Source organism: Osmerus eperlanus, chromosome 16, assembly GCF_963692335.1.
Source record: "Osmerus eperlanus chromosome 16, fOsmEpe2.1, whole genome shotgun sequence".
Lineage (NCBI taxonomy): Eukaryota > Metazoa > Chordata > Actinopteri > Osmeriformes > Osmeridae > Osmerus > Osmerus eperlanus.
Window position 1 is genome coordinate 14,916,578 of NC_085033.1, and position 22,045 is coordinate 14,938,622.

General features: G+C 49.3%; 2 protein-coding genes across 2 annotated transcripts; one reads left to right on the forward strand and one right to left on the reverse strand.

Moving 5' to 3' along the window:
- The first annotated feature begins 2,966 nt into the window (after positions 1–2,966).
- Positions 2,967–9,726, forward strand: LOC134036803 (cytochrome P450 7A1). The gene is made up of 6 exons (XM_062481901.1): positions 2,967–3,272; positions 5,783–6,023; positions 6,252–6,859; positions 7,523–7,653; positions 7,815–7,993; positions 8,177–9,726. Exons 1-6 carry the CDS (start codon positions 3,190–3,192, stop codon positions 8,474–8,476), a joined length of 1,542 nt encoding a protein of 513 aa, XP_062337885.1. The 5' UTR covers positions 2,967–3,189; the 3' UTR covers positions 8,477–9,726.
- Positions 9,727–12,353: 2,627 nt separating this feature from the next.
- Positions 12,354–20,757, reverse strand: LOC134036857 (dual specificity protein phosphatase CDC14AB-like). The gene is made up of 14 exons (XM_062481985.1): positions 20,253–20,757; positions 19,880–19,970; positions 19,441–19,516; positions 19,230–19,322; positions 18,682–18,761; positions 16,950–17,016; positions 16,382–16,444; positions 16,205–16,292; positions 15,834–16,064; positions 14,746–14,884; positions 14,037–14,183; positions 13,660–13,815; positions 13,014–13,115; positions 12,354–12,764 (listed from the first exon to the last, which is right to left on the reverse strand). The coding sequence occupies exons 1-14, from the start codon at positions 20,296–20,298 to the stop codon at positions 12,716–12,718; spliced, it is 1,428 nt and encodes a 475-aa protein (XP_062337969.1). The 5' UTR covers positions 20,299–20,757; the 3' UTR covers positions 12,354–12,715.
- Positions 20,758–22,045: the final 1,288 nt, after the last annotated feature.

Here is a 22,045-nt window from a genome sequence, read left to right on the forward strand (position 1 = left end):
AGCCATCAGTCGTTATTCAGGCATAACTGGTACATCTAGTAGCGCACCACTCAAATTTCTCATTCCTTCATTGTGATGGAAAACTTGTTTTTGAAGAAGGACACGGTTTGGAAACCAGTTTTAAAATAATATAACCTATATAACCACTCCTGGTGCTAAAGTAACACTATGACATGCTGTGTGAAGCTGTGTTCACAGCTGACCCTGCTCTAACTGAAACAGGTGGTCGAAGAAGACAAGAACTGAGATAAATGATGAAAGACAAATGTGAAGTAAACAAATGAAGCAGCTCAATAAAATATAAATGTGGATGAATCTTATGAATCTAGAGAGGATCACTGACACCAGACTGACCTACTACAGCAGAGAGGAGTTAGAGAGAGGAGGAGTGTGTGTATGTGTGCAGGTGTGTCTGTGTGTGTGTCCCAGCAGTCATACACACACACACACTCACACTCACAGACACACACACATACAGACACAGACAGATGCATGAGCTGCAGTAGCCCAGGCAGAGATTGTGTGGAGGAGGAGGGTCACTCTTTTTATGTGTAAACATTTATTTTAATATCCTGTAAATTGTAATTGTTTAAATGAGTCAAATGCAAATTTGACAGATAATCAATTCAAATAAAGAATTGGTCATATTAATTTGTAGTAATTAAAAGTTTTTTAACAGCTATTAAAGGAACTTTCTACAGTTGAGTCTTGATGATGTAATGTTGTTTATCTCTTGCCATAATGTGTGAAATCTTTCTGCTCATCCAAATCTACCGTCTCCACACACCCCGTCTCTCCCCCCCCCCCCCCGTCCCGTCTCCGTGACCTTATGGACAAGTCAAATGTGTGTGTTTGTGTGTGGTAACCCGCAGTAACCCTGTCTGTGTCCAGTAGTGACTGAGGGATGGGCACACAGTCAGGGTTACTGCAGTGTGAACTATCTGGTCAGGGGAACAAAAAAACTGGAGAAAATAATGACAGAGATAATGGACTAGGATTCCAAGCAGCCAGTCACAAAGGTGAAAGTGTTCCATTTGGAATCTTTTGAATTTGTTTGGAATCTGCAGGGTCCTATTTGGAATCTTCAGATATATATAGATACTTTATTTGTTTTCCGGTGGGGAAATTGATTAAATTTAAAGTTCAGCAAATTGGTTCGAGTTCTTTTTGGAACCTTTTCTCTTGTTTTTTTATAATAATAATAACAATAATAACTTTCAATTTCATTGTGTTCAAGCTTCTATTACTCAAGACCAGTAGGTCTTACAGGGGTCATGACAACAGGGGAAAGAACTTCAGATTGTCACCTTTTCAAAAGAGACCACAATCATGCATGTACTCCAAATGGTTCAAGAACAGCATTCAATTTACTTTGGGTATGCCCTTTTTAGGTGTTTTTTAATTTGACAGGATTGAGAAGAGGTTTTAACATCACATCAGCGTCTGAGTCTTTCACTTGGGTTCACCTGTCACTCACCGGGCATCCGGGTTATAACACAGCCAGTCACGAAGGTGAAAGTGTTCCATTTGGAATATTCAGGGTTCTATTTGGAATATTCATATATATATAGATACTTTATTTGTCCCTGTGGGGAAATTGATTACATTTTAATTTCAGCAAATTGGTTCAAGTTCTTTTTGGAACATTTTCTCTTGTTTTTTCTTCTGCTAATGGTTCTGTAGAACTAACCCTGTTGTTTGGTTTTATCTAAGTTAGATAGCCAGGCCAGCTTTGTGAGGGAGGGCAGTAAAGCTACTGTAAACCTTGACCTTGACACTAACAGACTGGCAGAGTGGGGTTAACTGTTCCCTGTCTGACAGCAAACCTTAAGAGCGTTACAAAAACAGAGGATAACTTGTATCATGTATGCATGTAAACACAAGCAATGCTGGATATGATTTCATCCACAACTGACATGCCTTGATCAAGGGGAACTGAATGAAAGGAATTCACTTTCTAATGCAAGTATCACCTACCACTGTGTTAGCTCTCACTTGTAGAAGGGGTGCCACATGTGCAGAGAGAGCCCAGGACACAGGAGGGGGTAGAGGGGGGGTAGAGGGGGGGTGGGTAGAGGGGGGGTAGAGTGGGGGGTAGAGGGGGGTGGGTAGAGGGGGGGGTAGAGTGGGGGGGGGGTAGAGTGGGGGGGGGTAGAGGGGGGGTAGAGGGGGTGTCTGTCTGTCAAAAACATTTAGAACCCTGGGGAAGATATTTAGAATGTCCAATCCAAACTGCCCGAAGCCTTACTAAGATTTACAGATGACTGAAAGGAAGACACACGCGTACACACACGTACACACACGTACACACAACACACAACACAGCTGTGCTTTCCTGGATGAGACAGGAATGACAACGAGCATGTGATGTGCTAAAGACAAGACAGCTGGGAGAGAAAGGGTGGTTATCTGCTCCAGGAGGGAGGTGCAGAGGAGGGATCCTACCCTCCTCTCAGCTACCGGTCTCAACAAGACACATTTGTCACAGCAGGCTGCGCACACACACACGTGAATGCAGAAGCACGCCCCCCTCCCCCCCCACACACACACACACTGACACACACACACGTGAATGCAGAAGCACGCCCCCCTCCCCCCCCACACACACACACACTGACACACACACACACACAGAGTAGCATCAGAAACCTTGAAGCTATTTGCCAACACAGATCTGCTATCAAGGTGCAGTCTGTCGACCTTCAGGTAGTAATGTCCATGGACTACAGTCAAGGCCATCACACACACACACACACACATACAGTATCCACACACACACACTGTGTATTCCTTGAGGCACCCAGTACAACAAGTTAACCAGGAAGGCAACCAACAACAGGAGGGTGGAGCTTACAGCTGCCAATCATCCATCTCTCCACAGTTGTGGCTCATGACACATCCCCAGCCTGCCCAGGAACAAGAGTATAAAACCAGTCCCACAGCTCACACACACACACTCTCACTCACACCGAGTCTCTGCAAGATACTCCATCGGTGCCTTAGGAGACAGTTTCCTCTACATTTACCCTGGTCTTGGTATTGGTTCTGGTCCTGGTCTTGGTCCTTGTCCTGGTTCTGACCTCCTTCCTGCTGTGTGATCTTCCTGACAGCTGGTGTACCGGTGTGCTAGCGCCTGCAGGAGAATCTCTGTAGTCTTTAGTGTTAGCAGCTAACACTGTTTCCTGCACCATGATCCTCAGCATCGCTCTCATCTGGGCCATGGTGGTGGCACTGTGCTGCTGCCTGTGGCTCGCTCTGGGGATAAGACACCGGTAAGAAACCCTCTCCTCTGCTCTCCTCTCTCTCTCTGCTCTCCTCTCTCCTCTCTCTCTCTCTCTCTCTCTCTGCTCTCCTCTCTCCTCTCTCTCTCTCCTCTCTCTCTCTGCTCTCCTCTCTGCTCTCTCTCTCTGCTCTCCTCTCTCCTTTCTCTCTCTGCTCTCCTCTCTCCTCTCCTCTCTCTCTCTCCTCTCTCTCTCTGCTCTCTCTGCTCTCCCTCTGCTCTCTCTGCTCTCCTCTCTCCTCTCTCTCTCTGCTCTCCTCTCCTCTCTCCTCTCTCTCTCTGCTCTCCTCTCTCTCTGCTCTCCTCTCTCCTCTCTCTCTCTCCTCTCTCTCTCTGCTCTCCTCTCTCCTCTCTCTCTCTGCTCTCCTCTCTCCTCTCTCTCTCTGCTCTCCTCTCTCCTCTCTCTCTCCTCTCTCTCTCTGCTCTCCTCTCCTCTCTCCTCTCTCTCTCTGCTCTCCTCTCTCTCTCTGCTCTCCTCTCTCCTCTCTCTCTCTGCTCTCCTCTCTCCTCTCTCTCTCTGCTCTCCTCTCTCCTCTCTCTCTGCTCTCCTCTCTCCTCTCTCTCTCTGCTCTCCTCTCTCCTCTCTCTCTCTGCTATCCTCTCTCTCCTCTCTCTGCTCTCCTCTCTGCTGGAGCTCTCTGAGTTGTGAGCTAGCGTTCAGGGTTCTGAGTTCTAGAATCAGAACTTCTGGCGCAACTCAGGAATCCCATGCTTGTACAATTCTGGAATGTTTTCCTTCTGCAGTTACAGTGTCAGAATTCTGGAATGCTTTCATTGTGCAGTTAGTGTCAGAATTCTGGAATCTAATGCTTATGAGACAACGCTTTCATCTGATCAGGAAGTAACCAGATGATAGATCCGGGTGGCAGTAAGTTTAGCTTTGAAATCTTATTCGAGTTGAAGGTGACATTCTACTGCATATGAGAGCCAGAACACGGGCTCCAAGCCATGTGTGTTCCAACAGAGGTTGTGTCATTGTGTGGCTGCTGTCCTTCCATGCGTCATTAATGTCCCCTTTCGGTTTACTTTGTGTCACTGTCACACCAGTCACACCTAGTGTGTGTCTGTGGCTGGGCAGGTTCTGTGCTTGTGCCAGTCTGGGCTTCTCCTGCAGGCTGGAGAGGAGCCTCATGCCATCACCACACCAGGACAGATTTACTGCCAGTGGGAGTTAAGAACCTGCTGGGTGTGTCGTTGTTTTCTCAAGAGGGCCCCCAGAATCCAGACAGGAAGCACTGCAGCTGCTCACACACACACACACCACACACACCACACACATACACACACACACACCACACACACCACACACACACACACCACACACACACACACCAAACACACCACACACACCACACACACCACACACACACACACCACACACACCACACACACCACACACACACACACCAAACACACCACACACACCACACACACACACACCACACACACCACACACACCACACACACACACACCACACCACACACACCACACCAAACGCACCACACCACACCACACACACCACACACACACACACACACCACACCACACACACCACACACACACACACCACACACACACACACCACACCAAACACACCACACCACACACACCACACACACACACACACACACCACACACACACACACACACACCACACCACACACACCACACACACACACACACACACAGACACACACACACACCACACCACACCACACACACCACACACACACACACCACACACACACACACCACACCAAACACACCACACCACACACACCACACACACACACACACACACACACACACACACCACACCACACACACCACACACACACACACACACACCACACACACACACACACACACCACACCACACACACCACACACACACACACTCACATACACCACACACACACACCACACCACACACACCACACACACCACACTCACACACACCACACACCACACACACCACACACACACACCACACGCCCATACGCTCGTGTTGAAGCATGTATGAGAGGAACTGCAGTAGGACTGTGTTCTCTGTTAACTGGGTGCATCCTGCAGTGTGTTCAGTACTGGTGGCGTGCACCAGCTCCAGACAGGAGAACATGGCCCCAGGCTAGGAATCCAAGTGTATTAGTCCTGAAGTGCTTCTCGGAGCGATGGTGCTCACTCTGAAACAGGTCTAGTTAGCAGAGCACTCCTGATTGGCTGGTCGCCACTGTTGATCAATTGTTAGGTAAGAATGTTTCACTTCGCTTTAATCTGGTGGGGATTTGTCGAGTTCCTAAGTGATGTTCCGTAGGTGGCGTTGCTATGTTCCGTAGGGGGGCGTTGCTATGTTCCGTAGGGGGCGTTGCTATGTTCCGTAGGGGGCGTTGCTATGTTCCATAGTGATGTCATAGCGTTCCACAGCAATCCTGTTCAGACAGCTTACAACAACACAACACCACCAGAGGATCAGAGTTCTGAATGTCTTACCTGACCTCCAGGCAACCTGGAGAACCTCCGGTGGAGAATGGGCTCATCCCCTACCTGGGCTGTGCCCTGCAGTTCGGGGCCAACCCCCTGGAGTTCCTGCGCAGCCGGCAGAAGAAGTACGGGCACATCTTCACCTGTAGGATCGCAGGGAAGTACATCCACTTCCTGTGTGATCCTTTCTCTTACCACTCAGTCATCCGCCAGGGGCGACACCTGGACTGGAGGAAGTTCCACTTTGCCACCTCGGTCAAGGTACGCTGCGGACAAACACAAATTCAACTATTTTCAACTACTATTTTTAAGTATTTTTACGGTTGTGTTGTGTGGTTGAATAGTTTTTAGTTTCTTGGAGCCATAGAGAGAAAAACCACAGCTCATCTCTTTCTCTTTATCTCTCGCCCTCATCTCCCCTTCCTATCCTCCCCCCTCCACCTCCCCCCCCCCCTCTCCCTGCCCTCCCCTCCTCCCCCCCTCCCACAGGCGTTCGGTCACGACAGCTTCGACCCCCGTCACGGCCACACCACGGAGAACCTCCACCACACCTTCCTGAAGACCTTGCAGGGCGAGGCCCTTCCCGCCCTCATCGGTACCATGATGGACCACCTGCAGACCGTCATGCTCACGTCCGACACCCTCCCCGCCCGCAGCGACCACGGCTGGGAGGTCGACGGCATCTTCGCCTTCTGCTACAAGGTCATGTTCGAGTCCGGCTACCTGACGCTGTTCGGCCGCGAGCTGGGTCAGGAGGAGAGCCAGTCCCGGAGGCAGGCGCAGAAGGCCCTGGTCCTCAACGCCCTGGAGAACTTCAAGGAGTTCGATAAGATCTTCCCAGCGCTGGTGGCCGGACTGCCCATCCACGTGTTCCAGAGCGGGTACTCGGCCAGGGAGAAGCTGGCCAAGACCATGCTGGCGGAGAACCTGAGCAGGAGGGAGAACCTGTCGGACCTGATCTCCATGAGGATCCTGCTGAACGACGCCCTGTCCACCTTTAACGACCTGAGCAAGGCCCGGACCCACGTGGCTCTGCTGTGGGCCTCACAAGCCAACACCCTGCCTGCTACCTTCTGGAGCCTGCTCTACATGATCAGGTACACACACACGCTTAGACACACACACGCTTAGACACACACACGCTTAGACACACACACACATGGTTAGACACACACACACATGGTTAGACACAGACACACGCACACGCTTAGACACACACACACATGGTTAGACACAAACACACATGGTTAGACACAGACACACGCACACGCTTAGACACACACACACATGGTTAGACACAAACACACATGGTTAGACACAGACACACGCACACGCTTAGACACACACACACATGGTTAGACACAAACACACATGGTTAGACACAGACACACGCACACGCTTAGACACACACACACATGGTTAGACACAAACACACATGGTTAGACACAGACACACGCACATGCTTAGACACACACACACTGTGGCTAATGTGAGACTTCTTCAGACAACCTTGAAAATGAACAAAATGTTTGCAGAACAGAACATTGAACGACTGTGTGTTAGTGTGAATGTGTGTGTGGATGGGAGTGAGAGTGCGTGTGTGTGTGTTTGTGTGTGTGTGTGTTGCAGCTATCTTAAGAGTAAGCCTATTTTTAGATAACTGCCGATTACAGATAGAAGCTCCATTGAGGAGATAAGGAATGAGCTCAGCGTCTTTTGCAACGTTTCCACACATAACAACGTATCGTGCGTGTGCGCAGGAGCCCAGCTGCGATGGAGGCTGCCAGTAAGGAAGTACAGAACATTCTGGAAGGTTCCGGTCAGAAGCCAGACCCTAATAACCCCACGCTGACTCTGAGCAGGGAGCAGCTGGACAGCATGCCTGTGCTGGGTAAGATCCTCTTGCGGGGAGGGGGGGGGGGGTTAGGGGGGGGGAGGGGGGAGGGGGGGGGGGGGGGTCGGGGGGAGGGGGTTGTTAGTTGTTCAAGTTGTTAGGGTTAGGGTTTTTGTCCGTTGACCTGACCTCTGACCTGTGGCTCCTCCCCCTTGCAGACAGCATCATCAAGGAGGCCATGCGTCTCTCCAGCGCCTCGCTCAACGTCCGCGTCGCTAAGGAAGACTTCCTGCTCCAACTCGACAACCAGGAGTCCTATCACATCCGCAAGGACGACGTCATCGCCCTCTACCCCCCAATGGTGCACTTTGACCCCGAGATCTACGAGGACCCCCAGGTGAGAACCTGCAGGAGAACATGGATGGATGGAACAAGATAGAAAAGAATATGATACCTTCACCTCTGTGAGGCCAGGGATGAGGGATCAGGGACTAGGGATCAGGGCCAAATTCTAACGTCAACTCCTCCACATTCTCCTCCCCCTCTTTCCTCCCTCCTCCCCCTCCTCCCTCCTCTCCAGGAGTACAAGTACGACCGCTACCTGGACGAGAGCGGTCAGGAGAAGACCACCTTCTACCGCAGCGGCCGGAAGCTGCGTTACTTCTACATGCCCTTCGGCTCGGGCGTCACCAAGTGTCCCGGGCGCTTCTTCGCTGTCCACGAGATCAAGCAGTTCCTGGCTCTGGCGCTGTCCTACTTCCACATGGAGCTGCTGGACCCTGCCGTCAAGGTCCCGCCCCTCGACCAATCACGTGCCGGCCTGGGCATCCTCCAGCCCACCTATGATGTGGACTTCAGGTACAAGCTGAAGAGCCAATAAGAGGCGAAGAGTGGACTGGAGAGATGGACTCTCTGGGTCTGACTGAATCTTGTGCATAACGATGTGTAAATAGTATTTGTAGATATCCAGGATGTGTATTAGTGTGCATGTGAGTGTGTGTGTGTGTGTGAGAGAGAGAGAGAGAGAGAGAGAGAGAGAGAGAGAGAGAGAGAGAGAGAGAGAGAGAGAGAGAGAGAGAGAGAGAGCGAGAGAGAGAAAGAGAGAGAGAGAGTGTATATAGGTGATGTTGAATGTGTTTTTTGTCTTTATATTGCTCCTGCACAAACAACTGAAGTCAAACACACCATGTTTGTGGTATGACGTACAAATAGTACCTGTAGAGAGTACAGCAGGAGATCAACGATCAGAAGTGTGTTGTTCTAACAGTGTTTCTGGGATCAGTCGAGGAGTGGTGTGTGTTTAGTGCCACTAGACACATCCCAAAGGAACCACATCTCAGCTATTAGGAGAAAAACATATTGTGGTTCTTTAGGAGGTAGACAGTGAAATTGGCCCAGACACATTTCGAAATGTCGAGTGATTCCACACATCTGTTAAGTTAGTTAAAAGACACTTATTTAACTTAGTTGTGGTATTTAAAACCTGGGTCTTTTAATGTACTTAACACATCTGTGTAACTCGACACGTTTTCAGATAAATCCATGGTTTCTAGTTTTGGAAGGGCATTCTAGTTCTCTAGAGACGAGAGGAGAGACCGTTTATCAGTGATATTTCTGTCAGCTTGGGAACGCCTGTGTTGCCATGACAGCAGGGTTGACCTCAGCCTTTGAACAGTGACGTCAGACGGTTCCTCGTTCAGCTTCTGTGGAAGTCAGACAGAAGATAAGGCGTTCTCTCCTGAGGTCAGTCTCTGGACTCCCATCGCCGTGACAGAACCTAGATCCACTCAGATAGAACTGCAAAGGGTTCCTCCAGCCCAGTCATCCCCTGAGGGAGAACCAAAAGTTTTTGTCAGGATCCCGGGCTGTTTTTCTGAAGAAGGTTCTGTACCAAAAGGGGTTCCACCTAGAACACACCTCAGAGTTCTTCTGTTTTTTTGTTTTGTCCTCACCAGTGTTGTGTGTTTGTGTCTGAAGACCTGAGTTCCCTGTAGCAAGCCATAAAGTATTTCCTGTCTGATTGGGAGAGAACGTGTTCTTAGACGTGACGTTGAATGTCCTTTGGTGTCTTTGTTTTGTACACTGTATGAAAAATATGTCAATAAAAGTCGATACATTTGTACAGCGGAATATCTCTGTCTGTGTGTGTGTGGTCTGACATAACAATGGAATTCAGACACTCAAACGAAACTCGTCCTCACACACACACCCCTTAGGGGTTCACAACACAGCCGGTGTTAGAAGCCCAGACATATATGGACACATAAGAGGAGTGTGTATATAAACATACCTGTGAACACATTCATAAAGTCTAGGTTATGGAGAGCCTTCCTGTCTGTGCAGTAACCTGCCATCATCCCACATCCAGGGAGCCAGATAAGGAAACAGTTTAGTGGACCAGGACGGGGACCCTAATAAAGAGGAGAGGGGACTGCAGGTGAATGGAAGCAAGCATGTTCATGATTGTGTGGACATACATGTTGTATGGCTGAGGTTGGAGGTTTATGTTGTGTGTCCAGGACAGGTTCACAGTCCAACATGTGTAAGTCAAGGACATCCACGCAGATGTGTGTCTGTGTGTGTAAGAGCACAGTCCAATATACGTTAGTCAAGGCCATCTAAGATTACGTCTGTGTGTGTGTGTACAGTATGCGTGTGTGTGTGTGTCTACCAGCTTTTCAAAGGGTTGGCCAGGACAAAAGCAGATTATGAAAGTACACTGAACCACGGTAACCCTGGCGAAGGAGTGACCACGACAACAGGCTGCTGCAGAGCCGGAAGGTGTGGTGTGTCGGTGTGAGAGGCTACAGAACCATGCACAGGGAACAGAATGTGGAACCGAGAATCAGAACATAGAACCACACGGCTGGACCCCGAGTCCTTTATCGTGACCCTCAGTGGAATGCTGACAAACAGATTCCAACGAAACCTTGATAACGAGTTCTAGAACAGCAGTTGAGCCTGTCACAATGCAGTTACATTTACATTTAGTCATTTAGCAGACGCTCTTATCCAGAGCGACTTACAGTAAGTACAGGGACATTCCCCCCGAGGCAAGTAGGGTGAAGTGCCTTGCCCAAGGACACAACGTCATTTGGCACGGTCGGGAATCGAACTGGAAACCTTCAGATTACTAGCCCGATTCCCTAACCGCTCAGCCACCTGACTCCCAGTTCAAATGATTCAAGAAATTATGCTGTTTATGAAAGAATTCAGTTCGGGGGGGGGGGGGGGGCAGCACCGTTGAGATGCTTGACCTAAGGACAGAGGATCTGATTCTGTGTGAGGCATGTCTGGGTGCTGCTAAAATAAGACTAACTTCCTCTTTCTTCATATGTGAATCCAATATATTTCCTGTTCAGACCCAGAGTCAGGAGACTGTTCGTGTTACTGTTTATTTGACTGTATTTGAGTCTGTATATTTATCAGCATGAACCGACCGGCAAGATTTTTTCCACCCAGAGCAAATATTAAACAATGATTGATTGTTATTTTAAAAACACACAAGACTGATAATGGTGTTACCAACATACAGACGTTAGCCCAATCAAAATCTATATCACATTTCTTATTTCATTTCCATTCAATTCTTATTAGAATAATATCATAACTGTTCATTGTTGTCATATTACATTGAATTATATATATTATGAAATATTCCACTTTTAATGTTTCAGATTAGTGCCACTGAGCTGTCCTCTGTAAACAGAGCCTGCAGGTGTGTGGACCTTGTTCAAACAGCAGTCAGGCTGGGTTCCCAGGGTGTGCATGCAGGGCAGGCCAGCATGGTCCGGGCTGAACCACTCTGAACCACTCTCCAGTCCTTCAGAGGAACTGGGAGCTCCTGGGCAGCAAACACACACCTCACTTAACCCGAACCTAGGACCAAGGCAAGGTTTTGATGTGAGGTGAAATCGGAACATCACGTTAATGCGAGTGTGCAGATTTTTTTGCATTAATTTCAATGCAAAATTGATTTTTGAGATTTATGTAAAAATAACATTATGGTGGTTGGTGTGTTTACTTGTGTTTGAGAAAGAGAGCATGCGCGACAACTGAAAACGGCACTTTTTAATGCACGGTCTGATCATGCGCATATTTAAATTAAAACCTAGTGTAGCCTATTAGCTTACTTATCAGTCACACAGTAACTTAACAAACTTAACACATATTGTTTTATTCGTGTGTGAAAAAACAAAGAGAAAGCAGGCCATCTGCCGGCCCAATTTATGAGCGGGCAGATCGGCCCACCGGGAATTCTACCGATGGGCACTCTGGGCCTGACTGTGTGTGTGTGTTATTCCTTATCTGAGGAATGTGTGAGAGGATTCCTAGTACTATCTCTGTCAACAAGAATCAATGATTAACCCGATCACCACAGTGACACAAACACTTCTGTCATGATTACCATACATCTGTTGTGTGTGTGTGTCTTGGTACACTGATAGGACTGCTATATCTAGAGGTCTAGAGACAGTCTTGAGACGGTCTAGAGAAGGTCTAGAGACGGTCTACGAGAGTCTAAATCACATCTCTGGTGTTAGGTTGCCACGGCTTCTGTTGGCGTGGAAACATGTCTGGTAATTTGATGTCAGTACCATCTGCAATTGTATGTGTGTGTAGGTTGGTATGTCTGTATATTAGAGTTGGCATAGAACATACAAAAACAAAACTTTACAAACAAAGTTCACATCTCAGTCCTGTCTAGAACAGGGTCATCCACTTCAAACCTTTAAATAAAAGATACTGAACAAGAATCAGTTCCAAATCCAAATCTGTATTCACACGTGCAAAAATAGCTTTAGATCTCCAGCATTTACAGATCAAAACAAAAATAAAGGTTGAACAGTGTACACATAAAAAATATGCCCTGATCGATACAGAGAATCAGAGAATACATTCACGAGTCCTTGATTCATATTATCTCATAGCAACAAAATTACCAATATATCAATATCCATATTCCATATGCACATATGAAAACAATATCCTCATCAATAGCACTCTAGATGCATACTGGGCCTCACCTCGGCCCCTTCCTGTCCACAGGTACTTCCTGTCCCCCAGGAAGTCCCTGCATGTTGGATCTGGGTCAGCGATAACCATGGTGACCGGGGCGTTAGCGAATCACTGAAGGCTTACTGCCGAACATGCTCAGACTGAAGGGACTGGAGAGAGAGAGGGAGGTGAAAGGACGACACGTATAAAAGACAACAACTCAAAATTCACAAACGCAAAACTCAAAACACAAAAAGCACAGAAAAACACGAACACTGAACACACACGAGCACTGAACACACACGAACACTGAACACACACGAACACTGAACACACACGAACACTGAACACACACGAACAAACACATAAACACAGACACACGTGAACACAAACACACAAACGTACACACTCACACACACCTTTTGAGGTACGTGGCTGATGAGGAGCTCCTGGAGGAGGAGGAGAAGGAGGGCAGGGGGACTTTGGAGGAGCGGGGGGGGGAGATGGACCCCTGGGTGAACCTGGGAGGACACAGGAAGTCCAGCGCGTCAAGACGAGGAAACACACCGCCCCCTGCTGGTCTGACACGGCAACTACACGTCTACGGACCCAGAACGTGATGAACGATCCTGTGTTTGTTTAGGAGATGCCAACGAGAGGCAGTGAGGAGGGGAGGGGGGATTTGAGACCTGGGACATCTAGATATACAAGTGTATAGATGTTGATAAATACTGTATATATGTATAGATTTGCAGTCCCGTTCTGTACCGCTGAGCTATATGAATACACGAGCCAGATGTTGTGGATGTTTATAAATGTGAGAGCACCTCTGTCTGGTCACATGACTAATAGGGATGACTTCAGCCTTTTCACTTGGTTCACACACACACACACACACATTGTACACACAGTATACACACACACACACAAAGACAGACAGGCAGACAGACAGACACACAGGCAGACAGACACACAGGCAGACAGACAGACAGGCAGACAGACACACACAGACAGGCAGACAGACAGGCAGACAGACACACAGACAGCAACCCCCCCTCCTCCTACCTCACGGGGGCTAGGGATCTGGACAAGCGTCGTCCCTTGAGGGCTCGGAGCCGGTCTCCCTGGGTGAGCCCCCCCGTGGGCCCCCCCCCCTCCAGGCCCAGAGAGCTGCTCACAGTGCTGCTGATGGACAGCTCCTCCATGCTGGACATCAGACACCTGCAGACACACAGGGACACAGTCACACGCTGGGCCCTGACCTCCACAGCCCCGTTAGAACGGCTCACTTCTGATCCCTGACCTCCACAGCCCCGTTAGAACGGCTCACTTCTGATCCCTGACCTCCTGCTGTGCTCTCTACCAGCACCACACATGAAAGCATCCGCTGAACGAACTAAACATGGACGTGGAAGCCTCCAGAAGCTAGAGTGAAGTCACACCGTCGTAGGGGGTGGGAGTGTTCCGACTGTGTCGGGGGGGGAAGGGCCGGCTGCTGTTGCCGCTGGTGACCGCGCTGTTGCGTCACATGATGTTGCTTCTGTTTGGAGCGATACACATCCCCCTGAATCCACAGGCTGTGCTGCTTCCTGGAGGGGCGGAGCCAGGTGAGGGGGTGAGAGAGGGAGGAGGGAGGACACATAAGGGGTTTGGTATCACTACTGTTCAGATGTGTTTGCATTGTGTTCAACAGTGTGCTGTTCTGTTTGGTTCATATTGTTGTTGTGTTGATCTGTGTTGTGAATGTTTGTGTTGATGTTGTTGTGTTGATGTTGTTGTTGTGTTGATGTTGTTGTATTGATGTTGTTGTGTTGATGTTGTTGTTGTGTTGATGTTGTTGTGTTGATGTTGTTGTTGTGTTGTGAATGTAGTGTTGATGTTGTTATGTTGATGTTGTTTTGTTGTGAATGTAGTGTTGATGTTGTGAATGTTGTGTTGAAGTTGTGAATGTTGTGTTGAAGTTGTGAATGTAGTGTTGAAGTTGTGAATGTAGTGTTGAAGTTGTGAATGTTGCGTTGAAGTTGTGAATGTTGTGTTGAAGTTGTGAATGTTGTGTTGAAGTTGTGAATTTTGTGTTGATGTTGTGAATGTAGTGTTGAAGTTGTGCATGTTGTGTTGAAGTTGTGAATGTTGTGTTGATGTTGTGCTCACTCCTCCAGGAAGCTCTGCTGGGGTCCGATGATGGATCCTGGTCTGCAGATTCTGATCCATGCGACGGCCTCCGCTGCCGTGAACCGGAAGTGCTTCATCAGGTAGCAGCCAATCAGAGTGCCAGTACGGCCCAGGCCGGCTGTGATTGGACAGGGAGAGGCAGGGGGTCGTGACACAGGTTAACAGTGCTTAACCCTCTGCCCCCACGGACCAACATTCTCCCTCGCCCCACACCCTCTCCCTCGCCCCACCCTCTCCCTCGCCTCACCCTCTCCCTCGCCCCACACCCACACCCTCTCCCTCGCCCCACCCTCTCCCTCGCCCCACCCTCTCCCTCGCCTCACCCTCTCCCTCGCCCCACCCTCTCTCTCTCCCTCGCCCCACCCTCGCCCCACACCCTCTCCCTCGCCCCACCCTCTCCCTCGCCTCACCCTCTCCCTCGCCCCACACCCTCTCCCTCGCCCCACCCTCTCCCTCGCCCCACACCCTCTCCCTCGCCCCACACCCTCTCCCTCGCCCCACCCTCTCCCTCGCCCCACACCCTCTCCCTCGCCCCACCCTCTCCCTCGCCCCACACCCTCTCCCTCGCCCCACCCTCTCCCTCGCCCCACACCCTCTCCCTCGCCCCAGACCCTCTCCCTCGCCCCACACCCTCTCCCTCGCCTCTCCCTCGCCCCACACCCTCTCCCTCGCCCCACCCTCTCCCTCGCCCCACCCTCTCCCTCGCCCCACACCCTCTCCCTCGCCCCACCCTCTCCCTCGCCCCACACCCTCTCCCTCACCCCACACCCTCTCCCTCGCCCCACCCTCTCCCTCGCCCCACACCCTCTCCCTCGCCCCACCCTCTCCCTCGCCCCACCCTCTCCCTCGCCCCACCCTCTCCCTCGCCCCACACCCTCTCCCTCGCCCCACCCTCTCCCTCGCCCCACCCTCTCCCTCGCCCCACACCCTCTCCCTCGCCCCACCCTCTCCCTCGCCCCACCCTCTCCCTCACCCCACACCCTCTCCCTCGCCCCACCCTCTCCCTCGCCCCACACCCTCTCCCTCACCCCACACCCTCTCCCTCGCCCCACCCTCTCCCTCCTCACCTTTGCAGTGCACAGCCACGGCCCCGCCTGCCGTCTCACACACGCTCAGGAACCTGCGTGTGACCAGGTCGCTGGGCGTGGTCCCGTCCACGAAGAACAGGTCGTGGTGCTCGAAGCCGCCCTCCAGGAAGCGCCGTCCGTCGTACAGCTTCCTGTTGAGACGCACCACGCTTGTCACGTTGTTCTGGTGGAAGTACGGGAAGTAGGCCTCCGGGGCGTGCAGGGGGTAGCCTGGACACACACGGAAACACACACATATAAAGACAGTGTGTGTACTTATATTTGCGTGTTTGTGTATTTCTATTTCTATACACACACAGATATACACACACACACAGTGGCAGGTGTGGTGAGGAACAGGTGTGTGTTACCGCTCTCTATCTTGCTGCGAGGGTGGGGTCCACTGAAGGCCATGATCTTCCCCGGAATGATCCAGTTCATGTCTCCGTTCTCCACCCGCTACACACACACACACACACACAGGGGAAGAGAGTGAGAGGGAGAGAGAGATAGAGAGAGAGAGGGGGGAGGGATGGAGAGAGACACACCTCATAATGCTCGTACTCCTCCACGTCAAACGCCCCAAAGTTGAAGAACCCGTACTGTAAGGCCTGTATCACACACACACACACACACACACAGAGACACACAGAGAGAGAGAGAGAGACACACACACACACACAGAGACACACACACAGAGAGAGAGAGACACACACACACACACACAGAGAGAGACACACACAAAGAGAGGACTAAAACCCTGTTAAGTAACACCAGCTGTTTCATAGCATCCTCTCTTCCCTCCCCCCTCCCCTTCATATCCTCTTCTCTCCGTGGACTTTAACAGGACTAAAGGATTAGCAATGGAAAGAGAGAGAGGGGGAATCTGATAGTCCTGTGATGTCATTCAGACGGTTTTCTCCTGTTTCAACACTGCAGGTTCAAGCTCCAGTTGTGATCCTATCTGAACTGACTAGACCCAGTAATGCTGCTGGCTGACCGTGTGGTGGTGGTGTTTACCATGGTGGTGATGTTGTTGTTCACCATGGTGATGATGTTGTTGTTCACCATGGTGATGATGTTGTTTACCATGGTGATGTTGTTGGTGTTGTTTACCTTGCGTATTCCCTGGAGACAGTTGAGGACAGTCAGGTTGTAGGTGCACTCCCCCATGGCAGCATCCCTGGGGGGAGAGGAGGGAGAGGAAGGAGAGGAGGGAGGGGGGAGAGGAAGGAGAGGAGGGAGGGGGGAGAGTAAAATTAAACATTTTTTTTAAATTCTGTCAGAAATAACCTGGTGTTACACCATTTAGAGCATAGAGAGCATCCAAGGTTCCAGTCCCAGTTCTAGGTCCAGTCCAATGTTCTAGATCCAGTCCCAGTTCTAGGTCCAGTCCCAGGTCTAGTCCCAGGTTCTAGATCCAGTCCCAGGTCTAGTCCCAGACTCTAGGTCTAGTCCCAGGTTCTAGATCCAGTCCCAGTTCTAGGTCTAGTCCCAGGTTCTAGATCCAGTCCCAGTTCTATGTCTAGTCCCGGGTTCTAGATCCAGTCCCAGTTCTAGTCCCGGCTGAGCTTCTGATAAGCTGCTAACAGAGCAGCAGGATCAGAGGCTGCCCAGCGCGTCACACACCATATGGACCTCTCTCACACACACACACAGGACTGAGAGTATGTGTGTGTGTGCCTATTCACAAGTATGCTTGAGTGTGTGTGAGCTTGTTTTTGTGTGTGCCAATTAAAGTCTGTTTAAGTTTGTGTGCATGTGTGTTCATATTCATGTCACGACAAAAGGCTGGATAAGTCACGATTTGCAGCATATCTCTAGGGAGGATAACTGCCCATTCACACCAATTATTGGGAACAAATAAACAACACAACAACCTCTCTACGGCGCATCCTGTTTTCACTCTGCTAGCTAGAAATATCATACTAAACCCTGGAAATACAGGGACCGTCGCCTAGTGTCTCCAGTAGTGTGGTTAATGTGATACAGAGGTGCATGCAGTTTAACTTCTTAACTGACAGTCAGTTCAAGAGCAACACACATGGACACTTATATGCAAGCATAGGGGGCATTAGAACCTGCAATTTCTTCATCTGCAGTCAAATGCTCTAACCACTGAGCTAGACCCATCTCAGTAACAAAGTTCAACCCAGCTTTTCTGTAGCCTGATACAGTCACCCTGAATGACCGACTACACAGCTACTTAGTGAAACATCACAACTTCAATTTAATCCAACACGCATGGAGTAATCTGGAGTAATCTGAAGAAAAAGCGATGTCACTAATCAAGTATCGTATAAATCTGGAATGAGATCTGCATTACTGTAAATGTGATGATGGAAACAGCATATATACACACACACATACACACAGACCCTCACACACACACACACACACACACACACACACACAGAGATCATCTCCAACAATGACAAAATCACTAAGTTGTCTGAGTCACAGACAGCCTAGGCTAATACATTTATCTGAAATCCGTTCTGGGGCATTAATCTGTGCTCAACTGATCTTGCCTGGCACCATGGAGACAGTGGAACAAATGCCAACGTTTTAAACTCTGCCCATTTGGCACTGCAGTAAGTGTAGCTGTGTAATTGTTCATGTAATTGTGTGTGTATTTGTGCAGTTGTGTAATCGTGTGGGTGTGTGTGCATGTGTGTTTAAATGTATGTATTGTATTTTGTTCACTGTGTCAGGTAACTGAGATGTTGTAACTTTTGATGTGGGCGGTAAGCAGTGTGTGTGTGTGTGTGTGTGTACCTGAAGGGCAGGTAAGCAGTGTGTGTGAGTGTGTACCTGAAGGGCAGGTAAGCAGTGTGTGTGTGTGTACCTGAAGGGCAGGTAAGCAGTGTTGTTGCTGCTGATCAGAGTCCTGTAGACCTCCTCTGGGCTCCTCTTCAAGTAGATCACCTGGAACAGCAAGAGACTTACACACCTGTCTGAGGGTGTGTGTGTGTGTGTGTGTGTGTGTGTGTGTGTGTGTGTAACTCACAGTGTAGGCACCTGTCTGAGGGTGTGTGTGTGTTTGTGTAACTCACAGCGTAGGCACTTGTCTGAAGGTGTGAGTGTGTGTGTGTGTGTAACTCACAGCGTAGGCACCTGTCTGAGTGTGTGTGTGTGTGTGTGTGTGTGTGTGTAACTCACAGCGTAGGCACCTGTCTGAGTGTGTGTGTGTGTGTAACTCACAGCGTAGGCACCTGTCTGAGTGTGTGTGTGTGTGTGTGTAACTCACAGCGTAGGCACCTGTCTGAGTGTGTGTGTGTGTGTGTGTAACTCACAGCGTAGGCACCTGTCTGAGTGTGTGTGTGTGTGTGTGTGTGTGTGTAACTCACAGCGTAGGCACCTGTCTGAGTGTGTGTGTGTGTGTGTGTAACTCACAGCGTAGGCACCGATGAGTACAGCAGCGTTAGCTCTCTTCTTGGGATCGTAGCTCGTGTAGTACACCACTCTCCTCTTAGACAGTGTGAACGACTGGGACACACACACGCATGCACACGCACAAACGCACACACGCACAACATCACTTGTTACATGGCAGTGACATTACATTAATTGACAGGAGTAGTGATAAACACACAGAGATGGGTACCTTGAGCTTCTTGTTGAGTTTGCAACAGAACCTGTACAGCATAGCCAGGTTGAGAGGGCCGAAGTCTGCATAGAAACTACTCACGCAAGCACGCACACACACACACACACACACACACACACACACACACACACACACACACACACGGTCACACAGTCCATGAGAACAGGACATCCACATCCTTAAAGTTCATAATCCAGATAGGCTGTGTGTTTTTTTCTAAACTGAGATACATAAGTATTGAAATGAAAAGCTTACAACATAAATACAAAAATATATTGAACTGTATTATCTAAGGGATTATGGAATTTACAAGTATCAGTTGCACGCGCGACCAGTTGTCACTACAATCCTGAGCCCCGTAGCGCGCGGTCACTGATCTGCCGGTGACCCATATCCGAGCTTGGCTCCGAGAGAATAACGGAAAAAAAATACTCACTTCTCATAGATAAACTCGTCGTCGGTGCTGAAGTAGTGGACACTGGACGTCGTTTTTGGTTTGTTTCTGAGGGTAGCGAAGTACAACCGATCTGGATGAGAGAATAAAAATAGATCGAATAACCTCATGTAATTTGATACTGTCCAACAAAACCACCGATTGTATACAAAACACACCATGAATAAATAAAACGGAACACGGAAACTTACAGACTGACATTTAAAGAGGGACATGTTTCACAATAAAACGATAAGGAATGTTTGATAAGTTCTGGCTGCAACAGGTAGTCAAGCCAACAACGAGTAGACAATACACCCTGTTCCTCCTTACAAAACTACTCGTCGGATATCGGTCTCTCCGACTATCCAGTTACCTTTTATAAACTCGGACGCTCCATACTGATCATGTTCGTCTGCCATAGCCTACTTTTATTTTTCGTGGAGGTTTATATGGTTGTTTTTGAAGCTCTGCTGTGAAGAGATCGCCCCGTCTGTGGGGTAAGTGCGTATTTCCAGTATTGACTCGACGCTGAGCAGGAGAAGGTAAAAAGTTCGTATTTTTTTACATTTATGTATCGTTGACCAATTTAGTAATTTGTATCGATTCTCCGTCAGGCATCCTGAAACGACGTTCTAGAAGGAGTACAAACACATACAGACGGGGAATACTACTTCATTGTTGCTGTGTGCGTAAAACTTAAAAATCCCATCTAATAATTTGTGTCCAAAAATGTCAAACTCCATTTCCGTTCATTCTTACTCTCGGTCCTGTAAAAAAGTCCCGTAGAGAGAAGGAACGGGAAAACGCGGATGAAGCAGATGATTTGGAGGCGAGCAGTCAGCGACGGGACACAAGCGGCATCAACGCGAGCCACACAACCTGCCTCGCCACAAACAAAGACGCGCGTTGCTAAGGACTGAGCAGCTGAACCAATCAGCGCGAGACGAGCCTCGTGACCCCGGGAGTCTCTCAGCCAAGACGCAGAAAGAATGTCGAGACTCAATTCATCAGACCCGACCGGACTGCAGCCTCATTCACACGTTGTCACCATGCCCTTCGTCGCTTCTTTATTATTAGGTGTCAGTGTGTAGATAATATACGGGTAATATATTATAACCATATATTATAATATAAAATCTACCCTACATCAAAGTTTTGAGGCTTTTTACAAACCACCACTCACCTCACAAAACTTGTTTTAATCGTCATACTCGCTGATATTTATGGTCTGTTTTACGGTGTCCCCCAAACGTCACACCGGCATGTAACGTGTGTGTATCATTTGCCGTTGAGGTTACAGTATCAGTAATTGTGGAATGATTGGGGTTGGGCGATGATGAACCCTCATCAATAAAAACAAAACAAACCAGGCGACAGCGGCGACAGAATGGCCTAGAGCAGAAAGTGTAACGGTTTAAATTGTACTTTTTAATGTAGGGCTGAGACCCAGCTAGATATCCTACAATGTTAGTTTTTATTGGCTGGACGTGGCCGACCCGTTCTGGGAGTGCTTGGCTGAGTTGGCTCTCACGTCAGCATGTGAAATGGTAAAGCCAGTCTGTCCAGGTTCACCCCGCTCCTGCCTCAAGCACCTGTCTGTGATATGTGCGTGCGGGTCAGCAGGAGACGGCCACACAGGGATGTGAGATGACGCAGGTTCTCCTGTCAGCCTTCCCACTGACACACTTGAACACTGGACATGCTAGGAGAAACAGAACCATCTTTCTCACTCTCTCTCTTTCTATTTATCTTTCATTCCCTCCCCTCTCTCCACCATTCCTTACTTCCCTCTCTCTCTCTCCCCCTCTTTCCTCTCCCCCCCCCTCCCCCCTCTCTAATCCCAGGTGAGTCAGCAGTCGATCATCTGAGATGTCCCACGGTCCTAATATGACCCTGACTGGATGTGCTGGCTGAGCTAAAGCTGACCGCACCAAGGTAACAGACAGGAAACAGTGTCATACCTGCAGTCTCACCTGTATACACACACACACACACCTGTAGACACACACACCTGTAGACACACAAATCTTTAGAGACACACCTGCAGAGAGATGCCACTGCTTGGATTAGCCAGCGTGCTAACACGGCATGCTTCTAGAACACTCAGCGGCATGCTTCTAGAACAGTCAGAAGCTCTAACCGCCACTCAGTGGGTTCCGCCACTGA